The sequence below is a fragment of the Mustelus asterias genome, chromosome 14, assembly GCF_964213995.1.
Source record: "Mustelus asterias chromosome 14, sMusAst1.hap1.1, whole genome shotgun sequence".
In the NCBI taxonomy this organism is placed as follows: Eukaryota; Metazoa; Chordata; class Chondrichthyes; order Carcharhiniformes; family Triakidae; genus Mustelus; species Mustelus asterias.
The window spans coordinates 45,329,132-45,356,512 of record NC_135814.1 but is presented as its reverse complement, the minus strand read 5'-3'; the positions used below and the strand labels follow the sequence as shown (position 1 = coordinate 45,356,512).

The following is a 27,381-nucleotide window of genomic DNA, read 5'->3' as shown; positions in this document are numbered from 1 at the left end:
TGAAAATTACATTTTGGAAACCTTTCAACCTAACAATTACGTTTTTAAAAATGTCCTGTCAGCAGTCATCCCACACCCATCTCAACTCAACCTCAATTCCCACCTACATTGTTTAGACATGGCCTTTTTTGTCCCCTTAAAGTTAATAGAGGATTTCCTAATTCTGCCACATTTCGTGCTTGTGTCATTGATTACACAACTGGCCTGCAATTGATACTTAAACTAAAAGTGCTTCTCTTTCCCAAATCATTATTACGCAAGCGCTTCTCTGAAAGATGAGCATCCCTCAACACCTTTTGTTCTGAAAATACTCTCTGGGACTTAGTCCAAGATAGCTTAGGCCACTTCAGGTTCATTGAATTTTCTCAAACAACATTTTGTCCTTCCTACAAAGTACATTTACTCTGCCTCATTAAACTTAGATACCAAGTGAATATTCCTTGCTAAATCAAAACTAGGAGTAGTTTGCTCGAAGTCATCCCCATCTTTCATCACTAATTCTAGTTTGTTTACTCTGAGCCTTTCCTTTTCCAATTCTCTTTTCTTATTGCCTTCCTCTCTCTCTTATGGCTCCCTTTCTAATTTCCAATTTCCCTTTCTCTCCCTAATTGAAGCGTTTTCATTTCTATTTTATATTGTCTCATTTCCCGACATTGATGCCAGCAATTCTCTAAATTCGCTGAAAAGTACTGAGTGCTTTGTTACTCTATCTCATAGGAGTCACCAGGAGAAAGCCAGTGGTTGGCAAAGAGTATGTTGTTTGTGATCCCCCTTGGTTTGGAAGTGAAATGGGAAGATATTGAGGTCAAGTAGAATGCTTGAGCTGCTGCAGGATAGGGGGGGGGGGGGGGGGGGGGGGGCGGTGGAAGAGGACGGAAGCTAAAACTGTAAGCCAAAAATAAGACATTTTGCATTTAGCATGCCCTATTCGTCCAGCAGTCACTTTATGACTTTTCACCAAAATAAATTCAAGATGCTCATACTACCACTAAAATCCAAACTGTGTGCCCAGCTGCTTTGGACCTCAAAGTGAAACACTTTCATATTAGTCTGCTACTTTTAACTTCAAGCTGCTGAATTCAAATCAATTGATGCACTGCAAATACTTGCTGTGCTATTTTACTTAGTTTATTTTAAATTATTGGATCTTTTTTGAGCAAAATACACAAAATTAGCAAGGATGGACGCATACCGTCAGGGTCAATTGTATGATGGAACTCTGGTTATGAAACCAAAAGTTACCTCTTTAGAGGGATGAGGTATGATCATCCTTTAGTTTGACAGAATTTGATTCTGACAAACTTTCAGCTGTAGCTTCCTCAGGACTATCAAGTGCCAGCATTCAGAGATAACTGATTGGAGTCGCTGGGCTCACCGGGTTTCAAGTGTAGTGGAAAAGCTTGACAAAGTTCCAAATCCGAGACAAATTTGCAGTCTTGGGTGAAAAATATTTTATACAATGATTGTGAACATTAGTGAATGATTGCATTTTGCACAGTATTTAACCTTTTCGGAAGGTGTTACTGTGGCACACAGACTAACTTATAGGGATATTTTATTTTTGATCAATGCATGGTCAAAAAGGGCAAAACTATATGACCAAATTGTAGACCAAATGTAAGAATCCTAAGGCACTTTGCCATTTTGTCTACTCTGGCCTTCTCAAAGGAACATATGATGGGTGTTTGGTGTTCTCTTATAACTTTTCATTTTGGAAAGGACAGCCTTGTATGATGTTTTATGGACGCCCACTGCACCTTGCTAAGTCCGTTCCACCACCCCATCTCTATATGTTGATCCCCATGTAAAGGCCTAACAGGCAGAAGCTCTGCAATCACAAGAGAAACATTATTAGAGAAACATCTCCAATGCTGGGTCCCATGTATCTAGGTCTTGGTCTGGTTTCTACATATACCAGGAGAGTTCACCAGAACTTCTGTGAATTCGAAGCCAGGAAGTCCACATGAACATGAAGTCAGTCAGTATAATTATCTGATGTACAAAAATACCAGATTTGAGCTCTGATGAAGGGTCTGCCTGACTCAAAATGTTGGCTCTATTCTCTCTCCACAGATGCTGTCAGACCTGCTGAGCTCCTCCAGCATTTTCTGTTTTTGTTTCAGATTCCAGCACCTGCAGTATTTTGCCTTTATCTTAATTGTCTGGTGTGCTTGTTCTATACACTATGCACTACATGATTGCACAATTTTCTGTGATATCCAGAAAGAGCAATGAAAAATTTCAGAAGTGTCAATACACAAGCATTTCAGCTATTTGACTTATGATATAATTGTGGCAGTATGAGATGAGTAAGATGGGACACAAGTTGCCAATGTGAAACTACCAACTCAGTGTATGGAGGCAGAGCAAAATTTCACATAAAATGAAGTTTACTTGCAAAAATCTTTAAAAATCCAAGGAACCAAAGCATCAATTCACATCTTTTCTTAATATTTAACAGGCATGTAATTCTTATAATTTTTTTTAGAAAAACTGGGGCAAGTATGACTCTTTCAATGAAGTTAGAACTTTAACATAATATAACCAAATTAGAAAGTATCAGGAAAGATACTGCACTTACCCAGAGACTAAGATCTGCCCATCTGGTGAAAAGCAACAGCACAAAACAGGTGCTGTGTGACGGTTTAATGAACATCGCATTCTAAGGTCACAGCCTACAAATATAAAAAGGACTATCACTAAAAAATGTAGTAGGTAACAATGCAGAAGATATTACTACATATTTTGTCCCAGTAGATACTCATAATTCCAATATTTTCAACCAAATTAACATAAAGGATGATTGACAGCAGTGAAGGTCAATTTTACATAGAATGGACACAGGTTGGAGACAGCCACTCACTCAAACTGGTTTATGCTCCACACTAGCCTCCTCCCAACCATCTTCATGTAAATAACAGGAGAACCATTTACTCATTTCTCCCGTGTTTACCTAGCATCCCCTCAAATGCATAATTCTACATTTGAAATGAAGGAGACTTCAATGTCTCACAATCAATAGAGATTATCACAATGAATATATATACTATCTTTACTAGTAGTAATATTTTCTGATTTGCAGGTTTTATTTTTAATGTGGGAAGTGCTTTACAGTTATTGGAAGTACTTTTGAAATTTATTTACTTTTGCAATGTAGAAAATGCAGGGATCAGTTGGCACACTGCCAGCTCCAAACAAGAGCAATGGGTTAATGGCCACACAATCTTTTTTAGTGATCCTGATTGAAGGAAAAATATTGGACAGAACACTGGCATAACTCTTATTCAAAATAGTATCATTAGATCTTTCACACCCAACCAAGGATGGACAGGCTTCATTTTACCAACTCACCCAAAAGAAAGGTAACTCTGTACTGCACTAGAGTGCCAGCCTTGTATTTTGTCCTGGAGTGGGATGTGAATCAACAATCATCTGACTGTGATGAGACAGCTACTGCTACTAGCTGAACCACGGATAACACTACAGACTAACAAACTAATGGTAAAAAATTGTAACAAGAGTGAAGTATACAGCCCCTTGAGTTTACTCCACCATCACCAGGACCATGAATGATCCTCAACTGCAACTCCATTATCCTTTCTGATTCCAATATTCCTTCATTATTAAGAGTCCAAAAATCAGCCTTGAATATATGTTACAAAGAACAAAGAACAAAGAACAATACAGCACAGGAACAGGCCCTTCGGCCCTCCAAGCCCGCGCCGCTCCCCGGTCCAGGATTGAATCCTGAATCCAGGATCCCCGCCCAATTTTCCAGCCTATCTACATACCAATATCCTATCCACCGAGCTGTCCCTCACAGCTACGATGCTTTGTTCATTACAACCTATTAACTCACCCCCACCCCCCCATTCCAGACCATGTGATCTCCAGGGAGAGGCGAAAACCCAGAGTGAAAAACCCCAGGGCCAAATGGGGAAAAAAAAAATCTGGGAAATTCCTCTCCGACCCCCTGAGGCGATCGAAACGAGTCCAGGAGATCACAATGGCCCTGATCGGAAAATGCTTCCCAACCCTAGTCATTTCCACTTCCACGAACACCATATGAATTCCCTGCCCCCGAGACAGGTTCCCAACTATCCGCAGTCTCGCTCTGTACTGGCACCAGCAAGATGATCATAGAATGAAGCCATGAAACGAGAAACAAGGAACAATTAGCCCGCGCCACTCCCTGGTCCAAACTAGACCACTCTTTTGTATCCCTCCATTCCCACTCCGTTCATATAGCTGTCTAGATAAGTCTTAAATGTTCCCAGTGTGTCCGCCTCCACCACCTTGCCCGGCAACACATTCCAGGCCCCCACGACCCTCTGTGTGAAATATGTCCTTCTGATATCTGTGTTAAACCTCCCCCCCTTCACCTTGAACCTATGACCCCTCGTGAACGTCACCACCGACCCGGGGAAAAGCTTCCCACCGTTCACCCTATCTATGCCTTTCATAATTTTATACACCTCTATTAAGTCTCCCCTCATCCTCCGTCTTTCCAAGGAGAACAACCCCAGTTTCCCCAATCTCTCCTCATAACCAAGCCCCTCCATACCAGGCAACATCCTGGTAAACCTCCTCTGTACTCTCTCCAAAGCCTCCACGTCCTTCTGGTAGTGTGGCGACCAGAACTGGACGCAGTATTCCAAATGCGGCCGAACCAACGTTCTATACATCTGCAACATCAGACCCCAACTTTTATACTCTATGCCCCGTCCTATAAAGGCAAGCATGCCATATGCCTTCTTCACCACCTTCTCCACCTGTGACGTCACCTTCAAAGATCTGTGGACTTGCACACCCAGGTCCCTCTGCGTCTCTACACCCTTTATGGTTCTTCCATTTATCGTGTTATTTAATAACTCCACAGTACTCCGAGGTAGAGAATGCCAAAGGTTCACAATCATTTGAGGAAATAAATTTCTCTTCATTTCATTTTAAAATGGTTGTCTTCTTATCCTGAGACAATGCCCCCTAGTCCTAGACTCTCCAGCCAGGGGAAACAAACACTCAGCATCTCTGCTGTCAAACTCTACCAAGATCATGCTCCTTTCAATGGTACCATCTTTCACTCTTCCAAGACAATATTTTCAACCCAGCAATCAAGCTAGTAAACCTTTATCGCACCCCATTTAAAGCACACCATCTTCCTTGGTTATAGAGACAAAAACTGGATACAGGCATAGTCCCACCATGTTCTATATAATTAACTGCTGCAGGACTGTACGCTTGCACTCCAATCCGCTAGCGATAAAGGATGATACACCATTTGCCTTCCTAATTGCTTGTTGTATCCATCCGCATGTTAACTACTTATGGACAAGGACAGAATAACCTCACATTAGAATCCGCCACCATCTTGCCCATGCACAAAACCTATCTCTATCACTTAGTAGATTCTTTGTCTTCATCATATTTTACTTTCCCACGTAGCTTTGTATGGGCAGCAAATTTGGATACATAACACTCGATCCCATCATCCAAATCATTCACAAAGGTTGTCAATAGCCAGGTCCCCAGCATTGATCCTTGCAGCATCCCACCAGGATCAACCAGCCAATGTTAAATTTGTTTTTAAAAAAGTCCTGTCCTAATAGATACATGCAGAATTTTAAAAGAAGGAATATTGGATTGATTCTCAAAAAATGGTATTTTAATGGACTCCTTTATGATTAACAAAGATATTCATTGTTTAAAGCACGTTCTAATAATGTGTTTTAATTTTAGTGCAGTTTGTAAATTAGGGAATTTCCTCTCATAGCCCTGCCTCCAATATTGTTTTGGCGCAGATATTCCAAATGCTCACTTTTTTGAAAACAAATTGCCGCTCGCCACCTCTACCCACTCTCGCACACTGCTTCTTCCCATTGACCCCGTTGTTTGCAGCTTCCTTCTCCTGACTCTCCCACTCACTGTTTCCTCCACCCCATCCCCATGCTTGCTGCTTCCTGTTCCCAATCCCTTTGCTCGCAGCCTGTCAGTTACCTGAAGACATTAAACAAAGGCATGAAAATTTCCATACATAGCAACAGTTAGCTATGATTGGGACAGCATGCCTCTTGCTAATTGATTCGGAGTGACATCTATACAGGCCATTGGAGCATACGGGTCTGCTATCTGAAATAGTTCATATTCAACTCACCTGCTGTGTCTTTATGTGACATAATCCAAAGATTTATTTTGTTATCCTGACCACAGGAAGCCATCAGAAAACACCGGGAGCCTGGATTATTCATGCCACCTAACAAAGCAAAAAGATTATAAATAAATGCAGCACTGCCTGCAAAAAAAGCTCACAAAAATCTTAGAAACTGATTACATGGCCTGCTAAAAGCTTCCAGGAAGAGGCAAAAGGCGATTATGTATATAGGCATCGCAATCTATCTGCGGCAGCCTTCTGCCTCCTACGACAGATGGAGGAGGGTTGATCAACTTTGTCAAGCACTGCTTTGTTTGGCTCAAGAGGCCCCACTCTGACATGCAACCTCTGCCACATTTGCTACAGAGAAAGATAGTGGCCGAGAAAGTGAAGGTTTCATTGGGCTCAGTTTTCAATAAGTCTTCTTGGTCACTTGAGTTTTTTATTTCAGCTCATTTATCCCAAAGCCCTTCCAAACAGCCAGCCTCCAGAGGTCACAGCTGTTAGTGACTGTTTAGGAATGCTGAGAGCTCCTGTTCAATTAAGTTAAGGAACTGTTGGTTTTAGTTTGGGTCGGCAGTAACCCTGACTTTGATAACAGAATGGTATTCTGCTTTGAACAAAAAGAAAACCTTGAAGGTTTGCATTCTCAGCCTGGTGCAAGCAAGGAGTCAACCTTCTGATAGCTGCGTGTGTTGTGAATGCTGCTTTTCATGGAATTTGGGCATCACTGGCTAGGCCTGTATTTACTGACTGTCCCTAACTTTCTTTGAGATGGTGACGGTAAGCTGCATTTTTGAACAACTACATTCCATGTGGCACAGGTAAACCTACAGTGCTATTAGAGAATTCCAGGACTTTGACCCAGCGGAAGCATCAGGTGCGGATCAGATGCATTCTAGTAGGATCATCAGTGCACTTGTCTACAAGGTTAGTACAATTCTGATTATAAAAAGATACATTTTTGTAAACCAAAAGCAATAATGTTCAAACTATATAGATCAAACAGTTTGCTCTCTTTAACATTGGTTAGCTCCACGTATGTGATAGGTTCAGAGATCTATTTCCAAAATGGCGCTGGAGCGTGGCAACTTCCCTCTAATTCTATCTTTTACTCTCTTTCTATGCTTTTAAAACTCTATTCTAACTATTTTAGGTTCTGTAACAATAACTGTTGATGCACCATCAATCGAGCAAAGACTAGTTTGTATGCAAGAACAAATAGGCTTTTATTAGCAAAAGACTTGGAGCACACCCATGCCGATGAACTGGTCCAGACTGAGGCAGGGGGGTGGGTAGCAGTCGCCTTTATACCTGGACCAGGGTGGGGGGGAGGAGTCTTGGGTAGGGCCGGCAGGGATGTGTCCAGGCATGTCACATATACAGGTAATAAGCTAACAGTGGTTTGCCACATTTACCCCCTGTTTAAAAAAAGAGTCCGGCGGGGGTGAGGTGGGTGGAACGATATTTACAGAATTACAAATTTAGTCTCTCTGGGGGCTTGATCTGCCGCTGCAACCGCCGGTTGTGGTGTCGGTTTAGGTGGCCGCGGTGTTGGTTCAGGCGCCAGGTCGTAGTCGCTCGAGTCATCTGTAGTCCCTTCAGATTGTCGGGTGCGTGGTGGCGGCTCCTGGGGCTCAGGCGTGCTGTATACGGGGGCTAGGGGAGCGTGCTGTGGCCCTGATGCTGTATGGACAACGTTGGGGGTGTGGGGTTGTGGGTCGTAGTGGTCCCTGGGGCACCTGCGGGTGCCAGGTCTCGAATAGAGACCGTGTCCTCCCACCTGTTGGGGTACGCCACATAGGCGTATTGGGGGTTGGCGTGGAGGAGTTGGACCCTTTTGACCAGGGGGTCCGACTTATGGGTCCTCACGTGCTTCCGGAGCAGGACAGGGCCTGGGGACGTCAGCCACGACGGTAGTGAGGTCCCCGAGGAGGACTTTCTGGGGAAAACAAACATTCTTTCATGAGGGGTAGCATTGGTAGCTGTGCAAAAGGAGTGATCTAATTGAGTGTAGTGCATCAGGGAGGACCTCTTGCCAGCGGGTGACTGGAAGACCTTTAGATCTCAGAGCTAGTAAAACAGCCTTCCAGACTGTCGCGTTTTCCCTCTCTACCTGTCCGTTCCCCCTGGGGCTGTAGCTGGTGGTCCTACTCGAGGCTATGCCTTTGGAGAGCAGGTACTGTCGCAGCTCATCACTCATAAAGGAGGATCCCCGGTCGCTATGGATATAACGAGGGAAACCGAACAGGGTGAAGAGGCTGTGCAGGGCCCTGACGACCGTGGCCGAGGTCATATCCGGGCAGGGAGTAGCGAAGGGGAAACGTGAATATTCGCCAATGACGTTGAGGAAGTATATGTTGCGGTCAGAAGAGGGGAGGGGGCCTTTGAAGTCGACGCTTAGGCGTTCGAAAGGGCGGGTGGCTTTTATGAGGTGTGCTCTGTCTGGCCGATAGAAGTGCGGTTTGCACTCTGCGCAGACCTGGCAGTGTCTGGTTATAGACCTGACTTCCTCAATGGAGTAGGGCAGATTACGGGCTTTAATGAAATGAACAAACCTGGTAACCCCCCGGGTGGCAGAGGTCGTTGTGGAGAGTCTGCAATTGGTCTATTTGTGCGCTGGCACATATTCCCCGGGACTGGGCGTCTGGGGGCTCATTGAGCTTCCTGGGCCGGTATAACATGTTGTAATTGTAGGTGGAGAGCTCGATTCTCCATCTCAATATTTTATCGTTTTTGATCTTGCCCCGCTGCGTGTTATTAAACATGAATGCAACTGACCGTTGGTCCGTGAGTAGGGTGAATCGTTTACCAGCTAAGTAGTGGCGCCAGTGCCATTCAGCTTCCACTGTGGCTTGGGCCTCCTTTACAATAGAGGAATGTCGAATTTCAGAGCCTTGGAGGGTTTGTGAGAAGAAGGCCATGGGTCTGCCCGCCTGGTTAAGGGTGGCGGCTAGGGCGAAGTCAGACGCATCGCTCTCCACCTGGAATGGGATGGATTCGTCTACAGCGTGCATCGTGGCCTTCGCGATGTCTGCTTTGATGCGGTCGAAGGCCAGGCGGGCCTCTGCCGTCAGGGGAAAGGAGGTGGATTTGATGAGCGGACGGGCTTTATCCGCATAATTGGGGACCCACTGGGCGTAATACGAGAAGAAGCCCAGGCATTTCCTCAGTACTTTGAGGCTGGTGGGGAGGCGGAGTTCCAGGAGGGGACGCATGCAGTCGGGATCGGGACCGATGACCCTGTTTTCCACAACACAACCAAGGATGGCGAGGCGGTGTGTGCGGAATACGCACTTCTCCTTATTATAGGTCAGATTTAGGAGTGTGGCGGTGTGGAGGAATTTGTGGAGGTTGGCGTCGTGGTCCTGCTGATCATGGCCACAGATGGTGACGTTATCCAGGTACGGGAAGGTGGCCCACAGCCCGTTCTGGTCTACCATTCGGTCCATCTCACGCTGGAAAACCGAGACCCCGTTGGTGACGCCGAAGGGGACCCTAAGGAAGTGATAGAGGCTGCCATCCGCCTCGAAGGCAGTATATTGGTGGTCCTCCGGGCGGATAGGGAGCTGGTGGTATGCAGATTTTAAGTCGATGGTGGAGAACACCCGATATTGCGCAATCTGATTAACCATGTCAGATATGCGGGGAAGGGGGTACGCGTCCAGCTGCATGTATCGGTTAATGGTCTGACTGTAGTCAATGACCATGCCATGTTTCTCCCCAGTTTTAACAACAACTACCATGCCATGTTTCTCCCCAGTTTTAACAACTACTACTGGCCTCGATGATCCCCTCCCCTAAGAGCCGTTCGGACCTGATAAAAGCTCTGTCTCCAGCACTGTACCGTCTGCTCTTGGTGGCGATGGGCTTGCAATCGGGGGTGAGATTTTCAAACAGTGAGGGAGGGGCGACTTTAAGGGTCGAGGGGCTGCAGATGGTGCGTGGTGGGCGATCTAAGAACTGCTAATTGCAAACGGAGAGCGGGGGAAAAGGTCCATTATACTCCATGGTGACGCTCTTAAGGTGGCTCAGGAAATCTAGCCCCAGGAGTACGGCAGCGCAGAGTTGTGGCAGCACGAGGAGCCTGAAATTTTTGTACACTGTGCCCCGTACAGTCAGGGTCGCCACACAGTACCAGAGGACATCCACTGAGTGGGACTTTGAAGCCATGGAGATTGTTTGCTTCACTGGCAGTACTGAAAGGGCGTAGCGACTCACTGTGTTAGGGTGAATAAAGTTCTCCGTACTCCCACAGTCAAACAAACAGTTTGTAATGCGACCGTTTACCTCGATGTCCATCATGGACCTGGCGAGTTGGTGAGGCTTGTATTGGTCCAGCGTAACCGAAGCCACCGTTGGATCTTGCGAGCAGTCGCACACAGCTGATGGCAGCCCGCACGGGGCTGATGGCGTCCAAGATGGTGGCCTGCATGGCCCACACGCGGCTGATGGTGTCCAAGATGGCGGCCCGCACGGCTCACACGGGCTACTGGGGCCCAAGATGGCGGCCCCCGCGGGTCGCACGCGGCGCTACTAGGCTTGGAGGTCGATTTCGCTCTGCATACCTTCACGTAATGGCCCTTCTTTCCACACCCGGAGCAGATCGCATCCTTCGCCGGGCAGCGTTGTCGGGGGTGCTTCCCCAGGCCGCAGAAGTAGCACTTCGAGCCTCCGGAGACTGCCGCAGCGGTCGGGTCATTGGTGGGACGTGGCGTGGCGTAGGCCTGCAGCCCTCCCGAGTACAGAGGTGGCGGCGGCCGCGGTGTCCACGATGCGCCCCTGTGGTCGGAGGTGTAGGCCTCGAGATTACGGAAGGCCACCTCTAACGAGTTGGCAAGCGCCACAGTCTTTTGTAGGTCCAGCCCACCCTGTTCCAGCAGTCGTTGTCGGATATAGTTTGACCTGATGCCCGTGACATAGGCATCTCTGATTAAGTCCTCAGTGTTTTGGGCGGCTGTTACGGTCTTGCAGTTGCAGGCCCTGGCAAGTGCTCGCAACGCACGCAGGAATTGGTCACCCGATTCTCCTGGCTGTTATCTGCGAGTAGCCAGAAGATGTCTGGCGTAGATTTCATTAGACTGTTTGTTGTACTGGCCTTTTAAAAGTTCGATCGCATCCTTGTAAGTTTCAGTGTCTCTAATCATCAAGAATACTTGATCGCTTACCCAGGCGTGGAGCACGTGTAGCTTGTCGGTTTCGGTCTGGACGACGGAGGAGGAGGTGAGGAAAGTTTCGAAACAGCGCAGCCAGTGATCAAAGCTGTTAGAGGCTCCTACAGCTCAAGGGTCCAGTTCGAGTTTGTCGGGTTTTAGTATCTGCTCCATCCCAAAACTTTTGCTAATAAAATTGATGCACCATCAATCGAGCAAAGACTAGTTTGTATGCAAGAACAAATAGGCTTTTATTAGCAAAAGACTTGGAGCACACCCATGTCGATGAACTGGTCCAGACTGAGGCAGGGGGGTGGGGAGCAGTCGCCTTTATACCTGGACCGGGGGGGGGGGGGGGGGGGGGGGTAGGGTAGAGTCTCAGGTAGGGCCAGCAGGGATGTGTCCAGGCATGTCACATGTAATAAGCTAACAGTGGTTTACCACAACTGTAACACTACATTCTACACCCTCTTCTATCATTCTCTATGTACAGCATGCTTTGTCTATATAGCGCGCAAGGAACAATACTTTTCACTGTATACTAATACATGTGACAATAATAAATCAAATCAAATCAATGCTTGTTATTAATTATTAAACTGCCCAAATTAATTAAAAGTAAATGCACTGCCTAGTGAGAATGTGTCATAATGACTGTGAAAGTCCCAGATTTGAACCCTAGTCTGGGAAGAATTCATCAAGACCGACTCAGTGGAACAGTCTTCTGCCTCTGCACTTCTGCCAGAGCACCAGAGACCTGGGTTCAATTCCGGCCTCGGGTGTCTATCTGTGTGGAATTTGCATGCTCTCCTCGTGTCTGCGTGGGTTTCCCCCAGGTGCTCGGGTTTCCTCCCACAATCTAAAAATGTGCGCGTTAGGTTGATTGGCCATGGTAAATTGCCCCTTAGTGTCGGGGGATTAGCAAGGTAAATACGTGGAGTTATGGGGATAGGGTGGGTAAGATTGTCAGCGCAGGCTTGGGCTCCAGTTCCTGCCCCTATGATATCTAGTGACACATGCTGGAAAATATGGTTCCCATGAAGACACAGTCTGCGATTGCCTGCCCCGTCCCCCCATGGCTAATTGTCAGATGACTCCCTGAACTTGGAACTTGTACCCAAGTTGAAAGAGACAAAAAAGTTAATTCATGAGAAAATCTTTTCCTATGGGCCTAAAGCTGTTGTTCTTTCTATCCTTGAATGCACAGAAAAATTCTGAATTTTTTGAAATTACTGTTTTGCCTATGAACTGCATCAAAAATGGTGCACTTCTTTTTAAAAATAAAATGGCAACATAAATTTCTATGCTTAATCATGACCAAGGCCACTTTAACACATCCGCTAAGACAGTTGTGGATAATTTTTTTAAATCTTGGGTCCCAGTTGGGGGCAAGGGTGAATCAGAGCCTGATTTTAAATAGACAATTTTAAAATAAAAGATCAATGTATATTAAATTTAGTGCAATTCATCTTTTTTAAATGCTTGGTTACTTCCTTACTATGTTGAATTTGTATTAACAACAATTCAGCGGTCATTTAATTAATTATTTATTTAAAATTCTGCCTGCTAATTTTTAAAATATCTGTTGGTATCAAGTTTCCAGTTAAATGGGCAACTTTTCTGTTGAGGTGGGTTTTTTGAACTCATGTTCAAAATGACCTTCCTTTCATTTTAAAACTAACAAAATACCTTTTCAAATTGGTAGTGCCCCTTTGATACTTCTCTTCAAAAGATATAGAACCAAAATGTGATGAAATGTCAATAATTTCCTCAAAATGTCATTGCATAAATATTCAAATATTTGAAATAGTGTTTGCTGAACTACTCAAGGTAAAACATACCACTGGTTGGCTGAGATGAAAATTCGCAGCAGGTGACTCCCAGGTCATGAGCGGTTTTCAAATTAAGAAGGCACTTCATTTGGCAGTCCCAAACAGTCAGCTCTCCGGATGTTGAGCCAGTTACAAAGTAGTTACCACCAGGAGAAAAGTCACAGGCAATTACTGATCCATCCTCAACAGAGCCTGTCCTGAAGTTAAGTAACATTCAGATAAGCCACAAATGTTACACTCGAATGTCACACATAACCCATCCTTATCTAAATAATCTGTACAAAAAATTGAACAGAAAATATTTTACACAAACATTATACTCAAATAGAGCAATATTGATCATTAGGGATACAGTTAGGGCATATTTGGTGATTGGGGGTGGGGTAGTGTCCTGGAATGGTTGGAGGATGGTTTGAAGGTAGAGTAAGAGTAATGATATGAATAGTAAGGACATAGGCTAGTGGAAAGGATAGTGGAAGCCCAGACAGAGCAGAATAGGGAGGGATGAGATGCATATTCAGAAACAGAAAACAAAAATGACAATCAACCTGCAAGAAACATATCAGAAATTTGACACAAAATCATCACATAACCAAATGGCGGAATCCTAAGCAATTGTGACATTAACAGATCTGAATTTACTGTTAAATGTTGACAAGAAAATATTAATACCAATATATTACAAACAAAGTAGTGATAACAGGTAGCAAGGTTTTTGGACAGGAAGTATCTGGCCTACAGAAGCTTTTAATAAAGATATCAGCTATCTTCACTAGTTGCATTGTACACATGAAGTGAAGAACATGTAAACTTTTGGTGAGAAAAAGTTAAGGACAGGGATCATTGATCCAGGCTGATCTAATTTGGTTCTCATTTTAGTGTCATATATTTGATTTTATCTATTTTTAAAAAAAACTTGCATTTTTATCCAATCTCTATAGACAGTCCATAAACAGGAGGGCTTTCCATCAGTACTTCCACTATGTTTACATCCACACTGACAATGAAGTGTTCTCACTGGTCATCTTTTAACTTTCCAGTCTAGGTGCGGTCATAAAAATTTTAAATGGAAAAAGTTGACAGGATATGTACACAGATGTAACATTAGCATATAGTTAGTAAGTCATAATGATGCAATATGACAGAATTATGCACGATGGTTAGCACTGCTACCTCACAGCGCCAGGGACCTGGATTCAATTCTTGGCTTGGGTCACTGTCTGTGCAGAATTTGCACATTCTCCCCTGCGTGGGTTTCCTCCGGGTGCTCCGGTTTCCTCCCACAGTCTGAAAGACGTGCTCGTTTGGCCATACGAAATTCTCCCTCAGTGTACCCGAACAGGCATCGGAGTGTGTCGACTAGGAGATTTTCACAGTAACTTCATTGCAGTGTTAATGTAAGCCTACTTGTGACACTAATAAAATAAACTTTAAATAAATTACATGAAATTTACTGCACAGAAACAGGCCATTCATCCCAATAATTTTATGCAGGTATTTATTTTCCACATGAACTTTTGCCTACCTACCTTCATCTCATCCCATTAACACATCTTTCTACTCCTTTCTCCCTTATTTAATTATCTAGTTTTCCCTTAAATGCATATATGCTATTTACCCGGACAATTCTGTTTGCGGGTTCCACATTCTGACCACTGAGTGGTTTTTCCTGAATTTCTTATTGGATTAATGATTATCTTATATTCATAGCCCTTGATTTTGGGTTTATCCACAAGTGAAAACATCTTTTCCATCTACCTTATCAGACTTCTTCATAATTTTGAAACCCTCCATCAGGTCACATCTCAGTCTCTAACAGTCTGTTATCCAAGCAGTATCTGGGTTTCTTATTCCTCATATCATTATGCACCACCTCAAATTTATCTATACAGAAATTCATTTGCCATTTAGTTGCAATCTCCCTCAGTATTAACTGTACCTCCCAATTTTGTGCCAAATACAAATATTGATACCACAAATGTCCTCCAGACGTCTGCTACTTTCCTCCACATTGTCTCCTATATTTCCAAGTTTTGGGTCATCTGCAAACGTTGAAATTATGGCCTGTGTATCCAAGTAGTAGTGATCTGTTTACGGGCATATCCTCCGTTAATTTCTCAAGACAAAATTAATAGTCACTGGGGAAAATATGTTTAATTAAGGAAAATCAGCACAAATTTGTTAAGCAAATGGTGTTTAACTAACTTGGAGATTTTAGAACATAGAACATAGAAAAGCTACGGCACAAACAGGCCCTTCGGCCCACAAGTTGCGCCGAACATGTCCCTACCTATTAGGCTTACCTATAACTCTCTATCTTACTAACTTCCATGAACTTATCCAAAAGTCTCTTAAAAGACCCTATCGAATCCGCCTCCATCACCACTACCGGCAGCCGATTCCACGCACCCACCACCCTCTGAGTGAAAAACTTACCCCTAACATCTCCTCTGTACCTACTCCCCAGCACCCTAAACCTGTGACCTCTTGTGGCAACCATTCCAGACCTGGGTAAAAGCCTCTGAGAATCCACTCTAACAATACCTTGCAACATCTTATACACCTCTATCAGGTCACCTCTCATCCTTCGCCTCTCCAAGGAGAAAAGACCTAGCTCTCTCAACCTATCCTCATAAGGCACGCCACCTAATCCAGGCAACATCCTTGTAAATCTCCTCTGCACCCTTTCTATGACTTCCACATCCTTTCTGTAATGAGACAACCAGAACTGGGCACAGTACTCCAGGTGGGGTCTGATCAGGGTCCTATACAGCTGCAGCATTATCTCCCGATTTCTAAACTCAATTCCTCTATTGATGAAGGCCAGTATTCCATACGCCTTCTTAACCACAGCCTCTACCTGTGACGCTGCTTTGAGTGTCCTATGAACCCGGACTCCAAGATCCTTCTGATCTTCCATACTGCCAAGCGTCTTACCCTTAATATTATATTCTTTCATCCTATTCGACCTGCCAAAATGAACCACCACACACTTATCTGGGTTGAAGTCCATCTGCCACTTCTCCGCCCAGTCTTGCATCTTATCTATGTCTCGTTGCAACTGCCGACATCCCTCTACATTATTCACAGCACCACCAACCTTTGTGTCATCAGCAAACTTGCCAACCCATCCTTCCACTTCCTCATCCAGGTCATTTATAAAAATCACAAAGAGCAAGGGTCCCAGAACAGATCCCTGGGGCACTACACTGGTGACCGACCTCCATGCTGAAAAAGACCCATCTACAACCACTCTTTGCCTTCTCTGGGCAAGCCAGTTCTGAATCCACAAAGCAATGTCCCCTTGTATCCCATGCCCCTTCACTTTCTCAATAAGCCTTGCATGGGGCACCTTATCAAACGCCTTGCTGAAATCCATATAAACTACATCTACCACTCTTTCCTCGTCTATGTGTCAAGTTACATCTTCAAAAAATTCAATTAGGCTCATAAGGCATGATCTGCCTTGGACAAAGCCGTGCTGGTTATTTCTGATCATACTATTCCTCTCCAGATGTTCATAAATCCTGCCTCTCAGGATCTTCTCCATCAACTTACCAACCACTGAGGTTAGACTCACTGGTCTATAATTTCCCAGGCTATCTCTTCTCCCCTTCTTGAATAACGGAACCACATCCGCAATCCTCCAGAAGCTCTCCCGTCTCCATTGATGTCATAAAGATCATCGCCAGAGGCTCAGCAATCTCTTCCCTCGCCTCCCACAGTAACCTGGGGTACATCCCATCCGGTCCCGGTGATTTCTCTAACTTAAAGCTCCAACACATCCTCTTTCCTAATGTCCACATGCTCAATCTTCTCAGTCCACTGCAAGTCTGCACTGCAACTACCAACATCCCTTTCCACTGTGAATACTGAAGTAAAGTATTCATTGAGTAGCTCTGCTATTTCTACCGATTCTATACAGACTTTCCCACCGTCACATTTGATTGGTCCTACTCCTTCACACCTTATCTTCTTGCTCTTAACATACTTGTAGAATGCCTTGGGGTTTTCCTTTGTCCTGTCTGCCAAGGCCTTCTCATGACCCCTTCTTACTCTTCTAATTTCCCTCTTAAGTTCCTTCCTACTAGTCATATACTCTTCTAGATTTCTAACATTACCTGGCTCCCGGAACATTTTGCTGAGGTAACAGAGAGGGTCAATGAGGGTAATGTGTTGTTGTGGTGTACATGAATTTGCAAAAGTCAATTGAAAAAGTGTCATGTAACAGACATATGAGCAAAGTTAGAGTCATGGAATAAAAGGGACAGTAGCAACATAAAGGTAGGACATTGTCTGAGTGACAGGAGACAGAGAGTAGTGCCAAATGGTTGATTTTTGGCCCAGAGGAAGTTTTATCGTGGAATTTGCCAAGGGTCAATGCTCTTCCTGATACGTATTAATGACAGTAAGAAGTTTAACAACACCAGGTTAAAGTCCAACAGGTTTATTTGGTAGCAAAAGCCACACAAGCTTTCGAGGCTCTAAGCCCCTTCTTCAGGTGAGTGGGAATTCTGTTCACAAACAGAACTTATAAAGACACAGACTCAATTTACATGAATAATGGTTGGAATGCGAATACTTACAACTAATCCAGTCTTTAAGAAACAAAACAATGGGAGTGGAGAGAGCATCAAGACAGGTTAAAAAGATGTGTATTGTCTCCAGACAAGACAGCCAGTGAAACTCTGCAGGTCCACGCAACTGTGGGGGTTACAGATAGTGTGACATGAACCCAATATCCCGGTTGAGGCCGTCCTTGTGTGTGCGGAACTTGGCTATCAGTTTCTGCTCAGCGACTCTGCGCTGTCGTGTGTCGCGAAGGCCGCCTTGGAGAACGCTTACCCGAATATCAGAGGCCGAATGCCCGTGACCGCTGAAGTGCTCCCCAACAGGAAGAGAACAGTCTTGCCTGGTGATTGTCGAGCGGTGTTCATTCATCCGTTGTCGCAGCGTTTGCATAGTTTCCCCAATGTACCATGCCTCGGGACATCCTTTCTTGCAGCGTATCAGGTAGACAACGTTGGCCAAGTTGCAAGAGTACCTGTACCTGATGGATGGTGTTCTCACGTGAGATGATGTGCAAGAGTATGTACCCTGTACCTGGTGGATGGTGTTCTCACGTGAGATGATGAATGAACACCGCTCGACAATCACCAGGCAAGACTGTTCTCTTCCTGTTGGGGAACACTTCAGCGGTCACGGGCATTCGGCCTCTGATATTCGGGTAAGCGTTCTCCAAGGCGGCCTTCGCGACACACGACAGCGCAGAGTCGCTGAGCAGAAACTGATAGCCAAGTTCCGCACACACAAGGACGGCCTCAACCGGGATATTGGGTTCATGTCACACTATTTGTAACTCCCACAGTTGCGTGGACCTGCAGAGTTTCACTGGCTGTCTTGTCTGGAGACAATACACATCTTTTTAGCCTGTCTTGATGCTCTCTCCACTCCCATTGTTTTGTTTCTTAAAGACTGGATTAGTTGTAAGTATTCGCATTCCAACCATTATTCATGTAAATTGAGTCTGTGTCTTTATAAGTTCTGTTTGTGAACAGAATTCCCACTCACCTGAAGAAGGGGCTTAGAGCCTCGAAAGCTTGTGTGGCTTTTGCTACCAAATAAACCTGTTGGACTTTAACCTGGTGTTGTTAAACTTCTTACTGTGTTTACCCCAGTCCAACGCCGGCATCTCCACATCATGACTACGTATTAATGATCCAGACCTTGGTACACAGGGCACAATTTCAATATTTGCAGACAATATGACACTTGGAAGTATTGTGAGCTTTTGAGATATAATAGAGATATTCAACATCTTGATAGATCTAGACAGTCGACAGGGAGAACCTGTTTTCATTGGTGGATGCAATGTGCAGAAGGCACAAATTTAAGGTAATTGGCAAAATAAACAACGGTGACTTTTGGTAAAACATCTTTTACTCAGCGAGTGGTGGAAGCAAGTTCAATAGAGGCATTCATAAGAACATAAGAACATAAGAAATAGGAGCAGGAGTAGGCCATCTAGCCCCTCGAGCCTGCCCCGCCATTCAATAAGATCATGGCTGATCTGATAGTGGTTTAGTTCCACTTACCCGCCCGCTCCCCATAACCCTTAATTCCCTTATTGATCAGAAATCTATCTACCTGTGACTTAAACATATTTAACGAGGTAGCCTCCACTGCTTCAATGGGCAGAGAATTCCAGAGATTCACTACCCTCTGAGAGAAGAAGTTCCTTCTCAACTCTATTCTAAACTGACTCCCCCTTATTTTGAGGCTGTGTCCTCTAGTTCTTGTTTCCTTTCTAAGTGGAAAGAATCTCTCTGCCTCTACCCTGTCTAGCCCCTTCATTATCTTATATGTCACTATAAGATGTCACTCAGCCTTCTAAACTCCGAGTACAGGCCCAATCTACTCAATCTCTCCTCATATGCTAACCCCCTCATCTCCGGTATCAACCTGGTGAACCTTCTCTGTACTCCCTCCAAGGCCGATATATCCTTCCGCAAATAAGGGGACCAAAATTGCACACCGTACTCCAGTTGCGGCCTCACCAGTCCCTTGTACAATTGCAGCAAGACCTCCCTGCTTTTATACTCCATCCCCTTCGTGATAAAGGCCAACATTCCATTTGCCTTCTTGATCACCTGCTCCACCTGCAAACTGAGTTTTTGCGATTCATGCACAAGGACCCCCAGGTCCCTCTGCACAGAAGCATGTTGTAATTTTTCACCATTTAAATAATAGTCCATTTTACTATTATTCCTTCCAAAGTGGATAACCTCACACTTGTCAACGTTATATACCCCATCTGCCAGATGCTCGCCCACTCACTTAGCCTATCCAAATCTCTCTGCAGACTTTCCGCATCCTCCACGCAATTCGCTTTCCCACTCATCTTTGTGTCATCCGCGAACTTTGTTAACCTACACTCGGTCCCCTCCTCCAGATCGTCTATGTATATGGTAAACAGTTGAGGCCCCAGCACCGATCCCTGCGGCATGCCACTCGGCACCAACTGCCAACCAGAAAAGCACCCATTTATTCCAACTCTCTGCTTCCTGTTAGATAGCCAATCCTCAATCCATGCTAACACTTTACCCCCAACTCCGTGTACCTTAATCTTCTGCAGCAACCTTTTGTGAGGCACCTTATCGAACGCCTTCTGGAAATCCAAAAACACCACATCCACCGGTTCCCCTCTGTCAACTGCACTCGTTACATCTTCATAAAAATCCAGTAAATTCGTCAAACACGACTTTCCCTTCATGAATCTATGCTGCGTCTGCTTGATCAAACCATTTTTTTCCAGGTGTCCTGCTATTTCTTCTTTAATGATGGATTCCAGCAATTTCCCAACTATGGACGTTAAGCTAACCAGCCTGTAGTTACCCACCTTTTGTCTACCTCCTTTTTTAAACAGTGGGGTCACATTAGCTGTTTTCCAATCAGCCGGCACTTCCCCAGAGTCCAGCGAATTTTGATGAATTACAACCAATGCATCTGCTATTACTTCTGCATTTCTTTCAGTACCCTGGGATGCATTCCATCCGGGCCGGGGGACTTGTCTACCTTTAGTCCCATTAGCCTATCAAGCACTACCTCTTTAGTAATAGTAATCGTTTTAAGGACCTCATCCCCTACAGTCCCACGACCGTCAATTTTCGGTCAGCTATTTGTGTCCTCTACTGTGAAGACCGACACAAAAAACTTGTTTAAGGCCTCGGCCATTTCCTCGTTTCCCATTATGAAATCCCCCTTCTCGTCTTCCAAGGGTCCAACATTTACTTTAGCTACTCTTTTCCTTTTTATATATTTGTAAAAACTTTTACTATCAGTTTTTATATTTTGTGCTAGTTTAGTTTCATAATCTATCTTTCCTTTCTTTATCGCTTTCTTAGTACTTTGTTGTTTTTTAAAGCTTTCCCAATCTTCTAATTCCCCACTAGCTTTGGCCACTCTGTACGCATCAGTTTTTATTTAATACTCTCCTTTATTTCCTTAGTTATCCACGGCTGGTTATCCCTTTTCTTACATTCCTTCTTTATCACAGGAATATATTTTTACTGAGTACTGAGAAAAATCTCCTTAAAAATCCGCCACTGTTGCTCAGCTATCCTACCAACTAGTCTGCGCTCCCAGTCTACATTAGCCAATTCTGCCCTCATCCTATTGTACTCCCCTCTGTTCAAGCAGAGGACACTGGTTTGGGACCCTACTTTCTCATCCTCCATTTGTATTAGAAATTCAACCATATTGTGATCACTCATTCCAAGAGGATCCCTCATAAGAAGATCATTAATTTTACCTGTCTCATTACACAGGACCAGATCCAAGATAACTCGCTCCCTCGTAGGTTCTGTAACATACTGTTCGAGGAAACTATCCCAACAGCATTCTAAGAACTCTTCCTCAAGTCCACCGCGTCCGACTTGAGTCAACCAATCAATATGCAGGTTAAAATCCCCCACGATTATTGCTGTTCCGTTTTTGCACGCATCCATTATTTGCTTGTTTATAGCCCAACCCACCTCAAAGTTATTATTTGGAGGCCTATAGACCACGCCCACCAGTGACTTTCTCCCCTTACTATTCCTTATCTCCACCCACAACGATTCCACATTCTGCTCCTCAGAGCCTATATTGTCTCTCATTACCACCCTGATGTTATCTTTAATTAACAGAGCTACCCACCTCCTTTTCCTTCCTGTCTATCCTTCCGAAATGTCTGATACCCCTGGATATTCAGTTCCCAGTCCTGGTCACCCTGCAACCACGTTTCTGTAATGGCCACTAGATCATACCCATTTGTACTGATTTGTGCTATCAACTCATTCACTTTGTTTCGAATGCTACATGCATTCAGGTAAAGTGTCTTTATGCTAGCCTTTATATGGACCCGATTTGTTCGTGCATTCTTTTGATTGCACGCTCTGTCCCTACCTGTCACAAACTGGTTATCCTTCCCCAGACCATCTCCTTGCACTGCGTTGACCACCTCCCTTCTTGTGTTTGTCACCTTTTTTACTCTGCCTGAGCCCTTGACTCCTTTAACTAGATGAATGTCCTCATCATTAACCTGCACTCGTATCCTCTCCTTTACCTTTCATTTTGTAACTCCCCATACCCCTGAACCCTCCCCCCCACTATTTAGTTCAAAGCCCTATTTACAACCCTGGTTATACGATTCGCCAGGACTCTGGTCCCAGCACGATTCAGACAAAGACCATCCCATCTGAACTGGTCCCATCTTCCCCAATACTGGTGCCAATGTCCCATGAATTCAAACCCATTCCTCCCACACCAATCTTTGAGCCACGCATTTACCTCCTTAATCTTATTGACCCTGCGCCAATTTGCTTGTGGCTCAGGTAGTAATCCAGAGATTACCACCTTGTTGGTTCTGTTTTTTAATTTAGCTCCTAGCTTTTCATACTCCCTCTGCAGAACCTTTTTTCCTGTTCTGCCTATATCATTGGCACCTACGTGGACCACTACAACTGGATTCTTACCCTCCCACTCCAAGTTCCTCTGCAGCCCAGATGAGATATCCTGGACCCGAGCACCAGGCAGGCAGCCAGGGATTCTCGATCCTGGTCACAAAGAACAGTGTCAATGCCCCTAACTGCACTATCCCCAATTACCACTACATTTCTTTTTTCTTCCTCCACCTGAATGGCTCCCTGTACCGTGGGCAGTTTGCTCGTCCTCCTTGCAGTCCCCGTTCCCGTCCACACTGGGAGCAAGAATTTCAAACCTGTTGTACAGATTCAGGGACTGAGGCTCTTGCAACTCTACCTTCTGGATCCCACTTCCTGCCTCACTCAAGAGGGATCATTATCAAAAACAAAAAATGTGCAGGACTACAGGGAAAAGAACATAAGAACTAGGAGCAGGAATAGGCCATCTGGCCCCTCGAGCCTGTTCTGCCATTCAATAAGATCATGGCTGATCTTTTCGTGGACTCAGCTCTGCTTACCCGCCCGCTCACCATAACCCTTAATTCCTTTACTGTTCAAAAATGTATCTATTCTTGCCTTAAAAACATTCAATGAGATAACCTCAACTGCTTCACTGGGCAGGGAATTCCACAGATTCACAACCCTTTGTATGAAGAAGTTCCTCCTCAACTCAGTCCTAAATCTGCTTCCCCTTATTTTGAGATCATGCCCCCTAGTTCTGGTTTCACCTGCCAGTGGAAACAACTTCCCTGGTAGGGTAGGGTAATAGCACCACATGAATTGCTTCTGCAGAGGGCCAGCATAGGCACAGCTGGTTGAGTGGTGCCCTCCTGTGCATTAACCATTTTATCATTCTCTGCACCTTGCACTTTCCTCTTCAGTTGTCTGCAAGAGTCTCCCATTTTAAATTTCAATGAGCAATATGGCTAGGGAAAAGAATACATGAGGTGGTTTTCTATCGCCTTCTATGTTTTCTTAAAGAATGCACAAGCCCTCTTCCCAAAGGATCCTTCACTTATAGGCAGCTGTTGCTCCTCGAGGTTCTAGTTCTTTCCCTCATTATTTGGTACATCATCAAGCACATATCAACAACATTATTACACACTACATCAATTGTGCTACCCTCATCAGCCCTCTCAAAGAGCTCCATTAAGTTAGCAAAACATGCTTAGGAACAAATGCATACTGGCTTTCATTTATTAACCTATATTTTTTCTGTGCCAATTAATTTTGTCTCAGATTATTGTCTCAAACCAACAGGTTACTATACCAACAGGGCTGTAAACTAACTTTGTGCATCTTATTATGGTACCAAATATAAATTTCATTTAACATGTAAAGCCAATGAGCTGTAGATTAGGGCCATAAAAATGCAACAAAAATTCTGACCTATTGCAAAACAATAAATTAAACATAGTATTTAATCCTGGACAATCTTATTTCACAGATACTCTATTGGGAGCACAATGGACACTGAGCAGGAAGAGAGAAATTAGTTGTGACGAATGAAAACCTAGCGGAAGAATGTTTTTGAGGAAATGTGATGGTGCGGAGAAGTTGTAAGATAGAGAGAGCATGCAGAGGTGTGGCAGTTCAAACTCTCCAACACAGACCTAAAATAGATCAAACTGCCATGAGAGCCTGCAAAAATGGGAAAAAATTAATGGTCAAAGAGAGCATTAAGATAGTGCATTGTTGCATTCATTTTGACCAAGCAGCCAAAACTGGGCTCAGTATTGGTCCTGGAGATTGAAAACTTCTAACAAGAGCTAAACAGGATAGTGGAAAATTCTGGCTCATCCAGGGCTTGATATCAGACAAACAACAAAAGTTGCAATCACGGGTTAAGCATAGGACTGGAGTGGCAAGTTCAAGTATATTCACAGGCATGTGTGTGGAAGCTGCTCCAATGCTTAAATATGCTGCCTGACAGCATATCGCTGAGGAAAGGGACAGGGCCAAGTAAAGAGCCTTAAGCCATGGTGGAAATCACATGAAGAGGGAGGAGAAATCACTGACAGTCAAGGAGTGGCAGCTTTTCGATAGGTAGGGGTGAAACAAGAAAGGGAGGTGTCACAATATGGATCAAGAAAGAATCAACTAGATATAATGCCCCAGAGCACACCACAAAGGCAAAGAGGTTATATTGATGCCATTGCTGACTGACTAGAAGGGGTGCGTCAAAGAGGAAATGGTGGGTGCAAAGCAACACATTCGAGGACCTTGGAGATAAAAGCAAGGTTAGAGATAAGGTAGTAGTTCAAGTGGACACAGGGGTTGATGATAGCTTTTTTTAAAATGGGGTTATTTGACTTTTATGTTGAAATTACAGAAAAACCATTCCGCTGATGATTGAAAGATGACTAAAAAAGTACTGAAGTAATTCAATAGTGAGATTTAGTTTCTTCAATTCAATCTCGTATCTACATTTGCTTCAGTGTTCATTTAAATGAAAAATATATAAATTCACTAGTGTAAAGCTTAAATCAAAATATGTATTGAAATATTAGCGATGAAAACGTTGCATGCTCTCGACCTAACTAACCTGCGAAGTTTCTTCAGGCGAACATCCCATAATGCCACGGTACCATCAGCTGCACCAGATATCAAGTAATTGGAATCATGAGAGAACTTGCAAACCCTTACTGGACTTTCACTAGGCTGCTTCAATGATGCCAACTTCTCCCCAGACTGGGGGTTCCATAGCACAGTAATCCCATCAGTTGAACTTGAAGCTAGAAATCTCTCACAAGAGCTAAAACAACAGGAATGTACACCATAGCTATGACCTTTTAGTGGTGAGAAAGGGAGCTCTGAGAAGTCCTTCAATAAATAGAGGCGTATTGTTTTGTCCAGTGAACAGGAAGCCAGGTAAATGGAAGAGAAAGCACAGCAGTTAACATCATCAGTATGATCTGTAAGAGTCTGGACGAGTGTTACCATGGTCAGCAATTTTGGTTCTTGCTTATGCAAGAACCAGGATTCTTTCTCTCTCTCAAAATAACGAACCTGTAACAAAGTCCAGAGAAAAGCAGAGATTAATATCAGCGCTGTTATCTGCAACAATTATGATGCATGTCACTAAAAATAGCTGTTTTCACGTAAACAGATATGGAAAATAAAATAAATACATTTTCAAAACATTCTTGATTCAAAGTACATTGTGAATTGTTACCAAATATTAATTTAACTGCCAATATTAAAACATACAAACTCATCCCTTGAAAAGTACAAAATGTCAATGCCTTACAAAATTTTATTTTTCAAAGTAACTGACAGAATCATAGAAATGTACAGCACTGCAATGGTCCTTCAGTCCATTATACCTGTGCAGGCTATTTGAAAGAGCAGTCTTGTTTAGTCCCATTTCCTGCTTTTGGACATAAACCTCGAAGGTCAACATACGTAAATACAATCTAATTCCTTTTTTAAAATTATTCATGGGGTCAGCTTCCACCACTACTTCATGCAGAGTTTTCCAGATCCTAACAACTCTGAACAAAAGAGGTTCTCCTCATCCTTCCTCTAGATCTTCAGTCAGTGACTTAAAACCCATGACTTCTGGTTATTGAGTTTTGAATTACTCAGCAGAGGGAGTGGCTTTTCTATATTTATTTTACAGCACGGTGACACAGTGGTTAGCAAGGCTGCTCTCAGCACCAGGAACCTGGGTTCAATTCTGACCTTGGATAGCTTCCTGTGTAGAGTTTGCACATTCTCTCCATGACTGCATGGGTTTCCTCCGGGTGCTCCGGTTTCCTCCCACAGTTCAAAGATGTTCAAATTAGGTGGATTAGCCAGGCTAATTTGCCCCTTAGGATCCAAAGATGTGTAGGTTAGGTGGATCAGCCTGGGTAAATGCATGGGGTTATGGAGATGGGGCAGGGGGTGGGCCTGGTTAAGATGCTTTGTCAGTGCAGACTCGAGGGGCGAATGGTCCCTTTTGCACTGTAGGGATTTTATGATTCTAAAATCTCGTGCCATCTTGAAAGCCTCTATTAGGTCAGTTTTTAAACTTCTGTATTCTGAATGCTGCTGCCACAGGTTCAAAACCAAGATGAGGAGAAACAAAAGGTTGTGAGTTCCACTAGAGGCAGAGTCAATCAACAGATTCAAAAAAGAGATAGATATGTTTCTGATGAAAAGAAGGATAAAAGGCTATGGGGAGCAAGGCAGGAAAGTGCAGTTGAGACCAGGATTAGATCAGTCACGATCATGCTAAATGGCAAAGCATTTATGTAGATTTGAGCCAAGCTCTGCATGTTCCTTGGAGCAGAAGACGCAATGAGGCACCTCTTCCCCCACAAACACATTGAAATCAGTCCCTCACCCCATCCCTCTTACTCCTACGCTACACACACTCAGTAGCTGCTCTTTTCAAACCGTCTCCACCTCATTCAGTAGCTCCCCCTCAAACTCCCTCCCCATTCCCTCCATCACTCAGTCTTTCGAACAGCCTTAGAGCAACACCAAGTTATCCTGGAGCCAGGCCATTATGACTACTGCTGTGTTGAAGATCCTGAAAAACACTTCCTTGGATCAAACCATCTCTCTTGAATAGAAGCCTGGTTGGATAGGATGAACACAGTAAGAAGTCTCACAACACCAGGTTAAAGTCCAACAGGTTTATTTGGTAGCAAAAGACACCAGCTTTTGGAGTGCTGCTCCTTCGTCAGGTGAGTGGGAATTATATTCACAAACAGGGCATATAAAGACACAAACTCAATTTACAAAATAATGGTTGGAATGTGAGTCTTTACAGGTAATCAAGTCTTAAAGGTACA

General features: G+C 44.1%; 1 protein-coding gene across 1 annotated transcript in view; it reads right to left on the bottom strand.

The window, feature by feature from the left end:
- Positions 1-27,381, bottom strand: part of wdsub1 (WD repeat, sterile alpha motif and U-box domain containing 1) — a 64,629-nt gene that overhangs the window by 22,764 nt on the left and 14,484 nt on the right. Inside the window, exons 2-5 of the mRNA XM_078228316.1 lie at positions 25,143-25,606; positions 13,143-13,330; positions 6,152-6,250; positions 2,582-2,675 (exon numbers count right to left, since the gene is read on the bottom strand). Of these exons, the coding sequence (XP_078084442.1) occupies positions 2,582-2,675; positions 6,152-6,250; positions 13,143-13,330; positions 25,143-25,540 (779 nt within the window). The 5' untranslated portion in view covers positions 25,541-25,606. The remainder of the gene's footprint in view (positions 1-2,581; positions 2,676-6,151; positions 6,251-13,142; positions 13,331-25,142; positions 25,607-27,381) is intronic.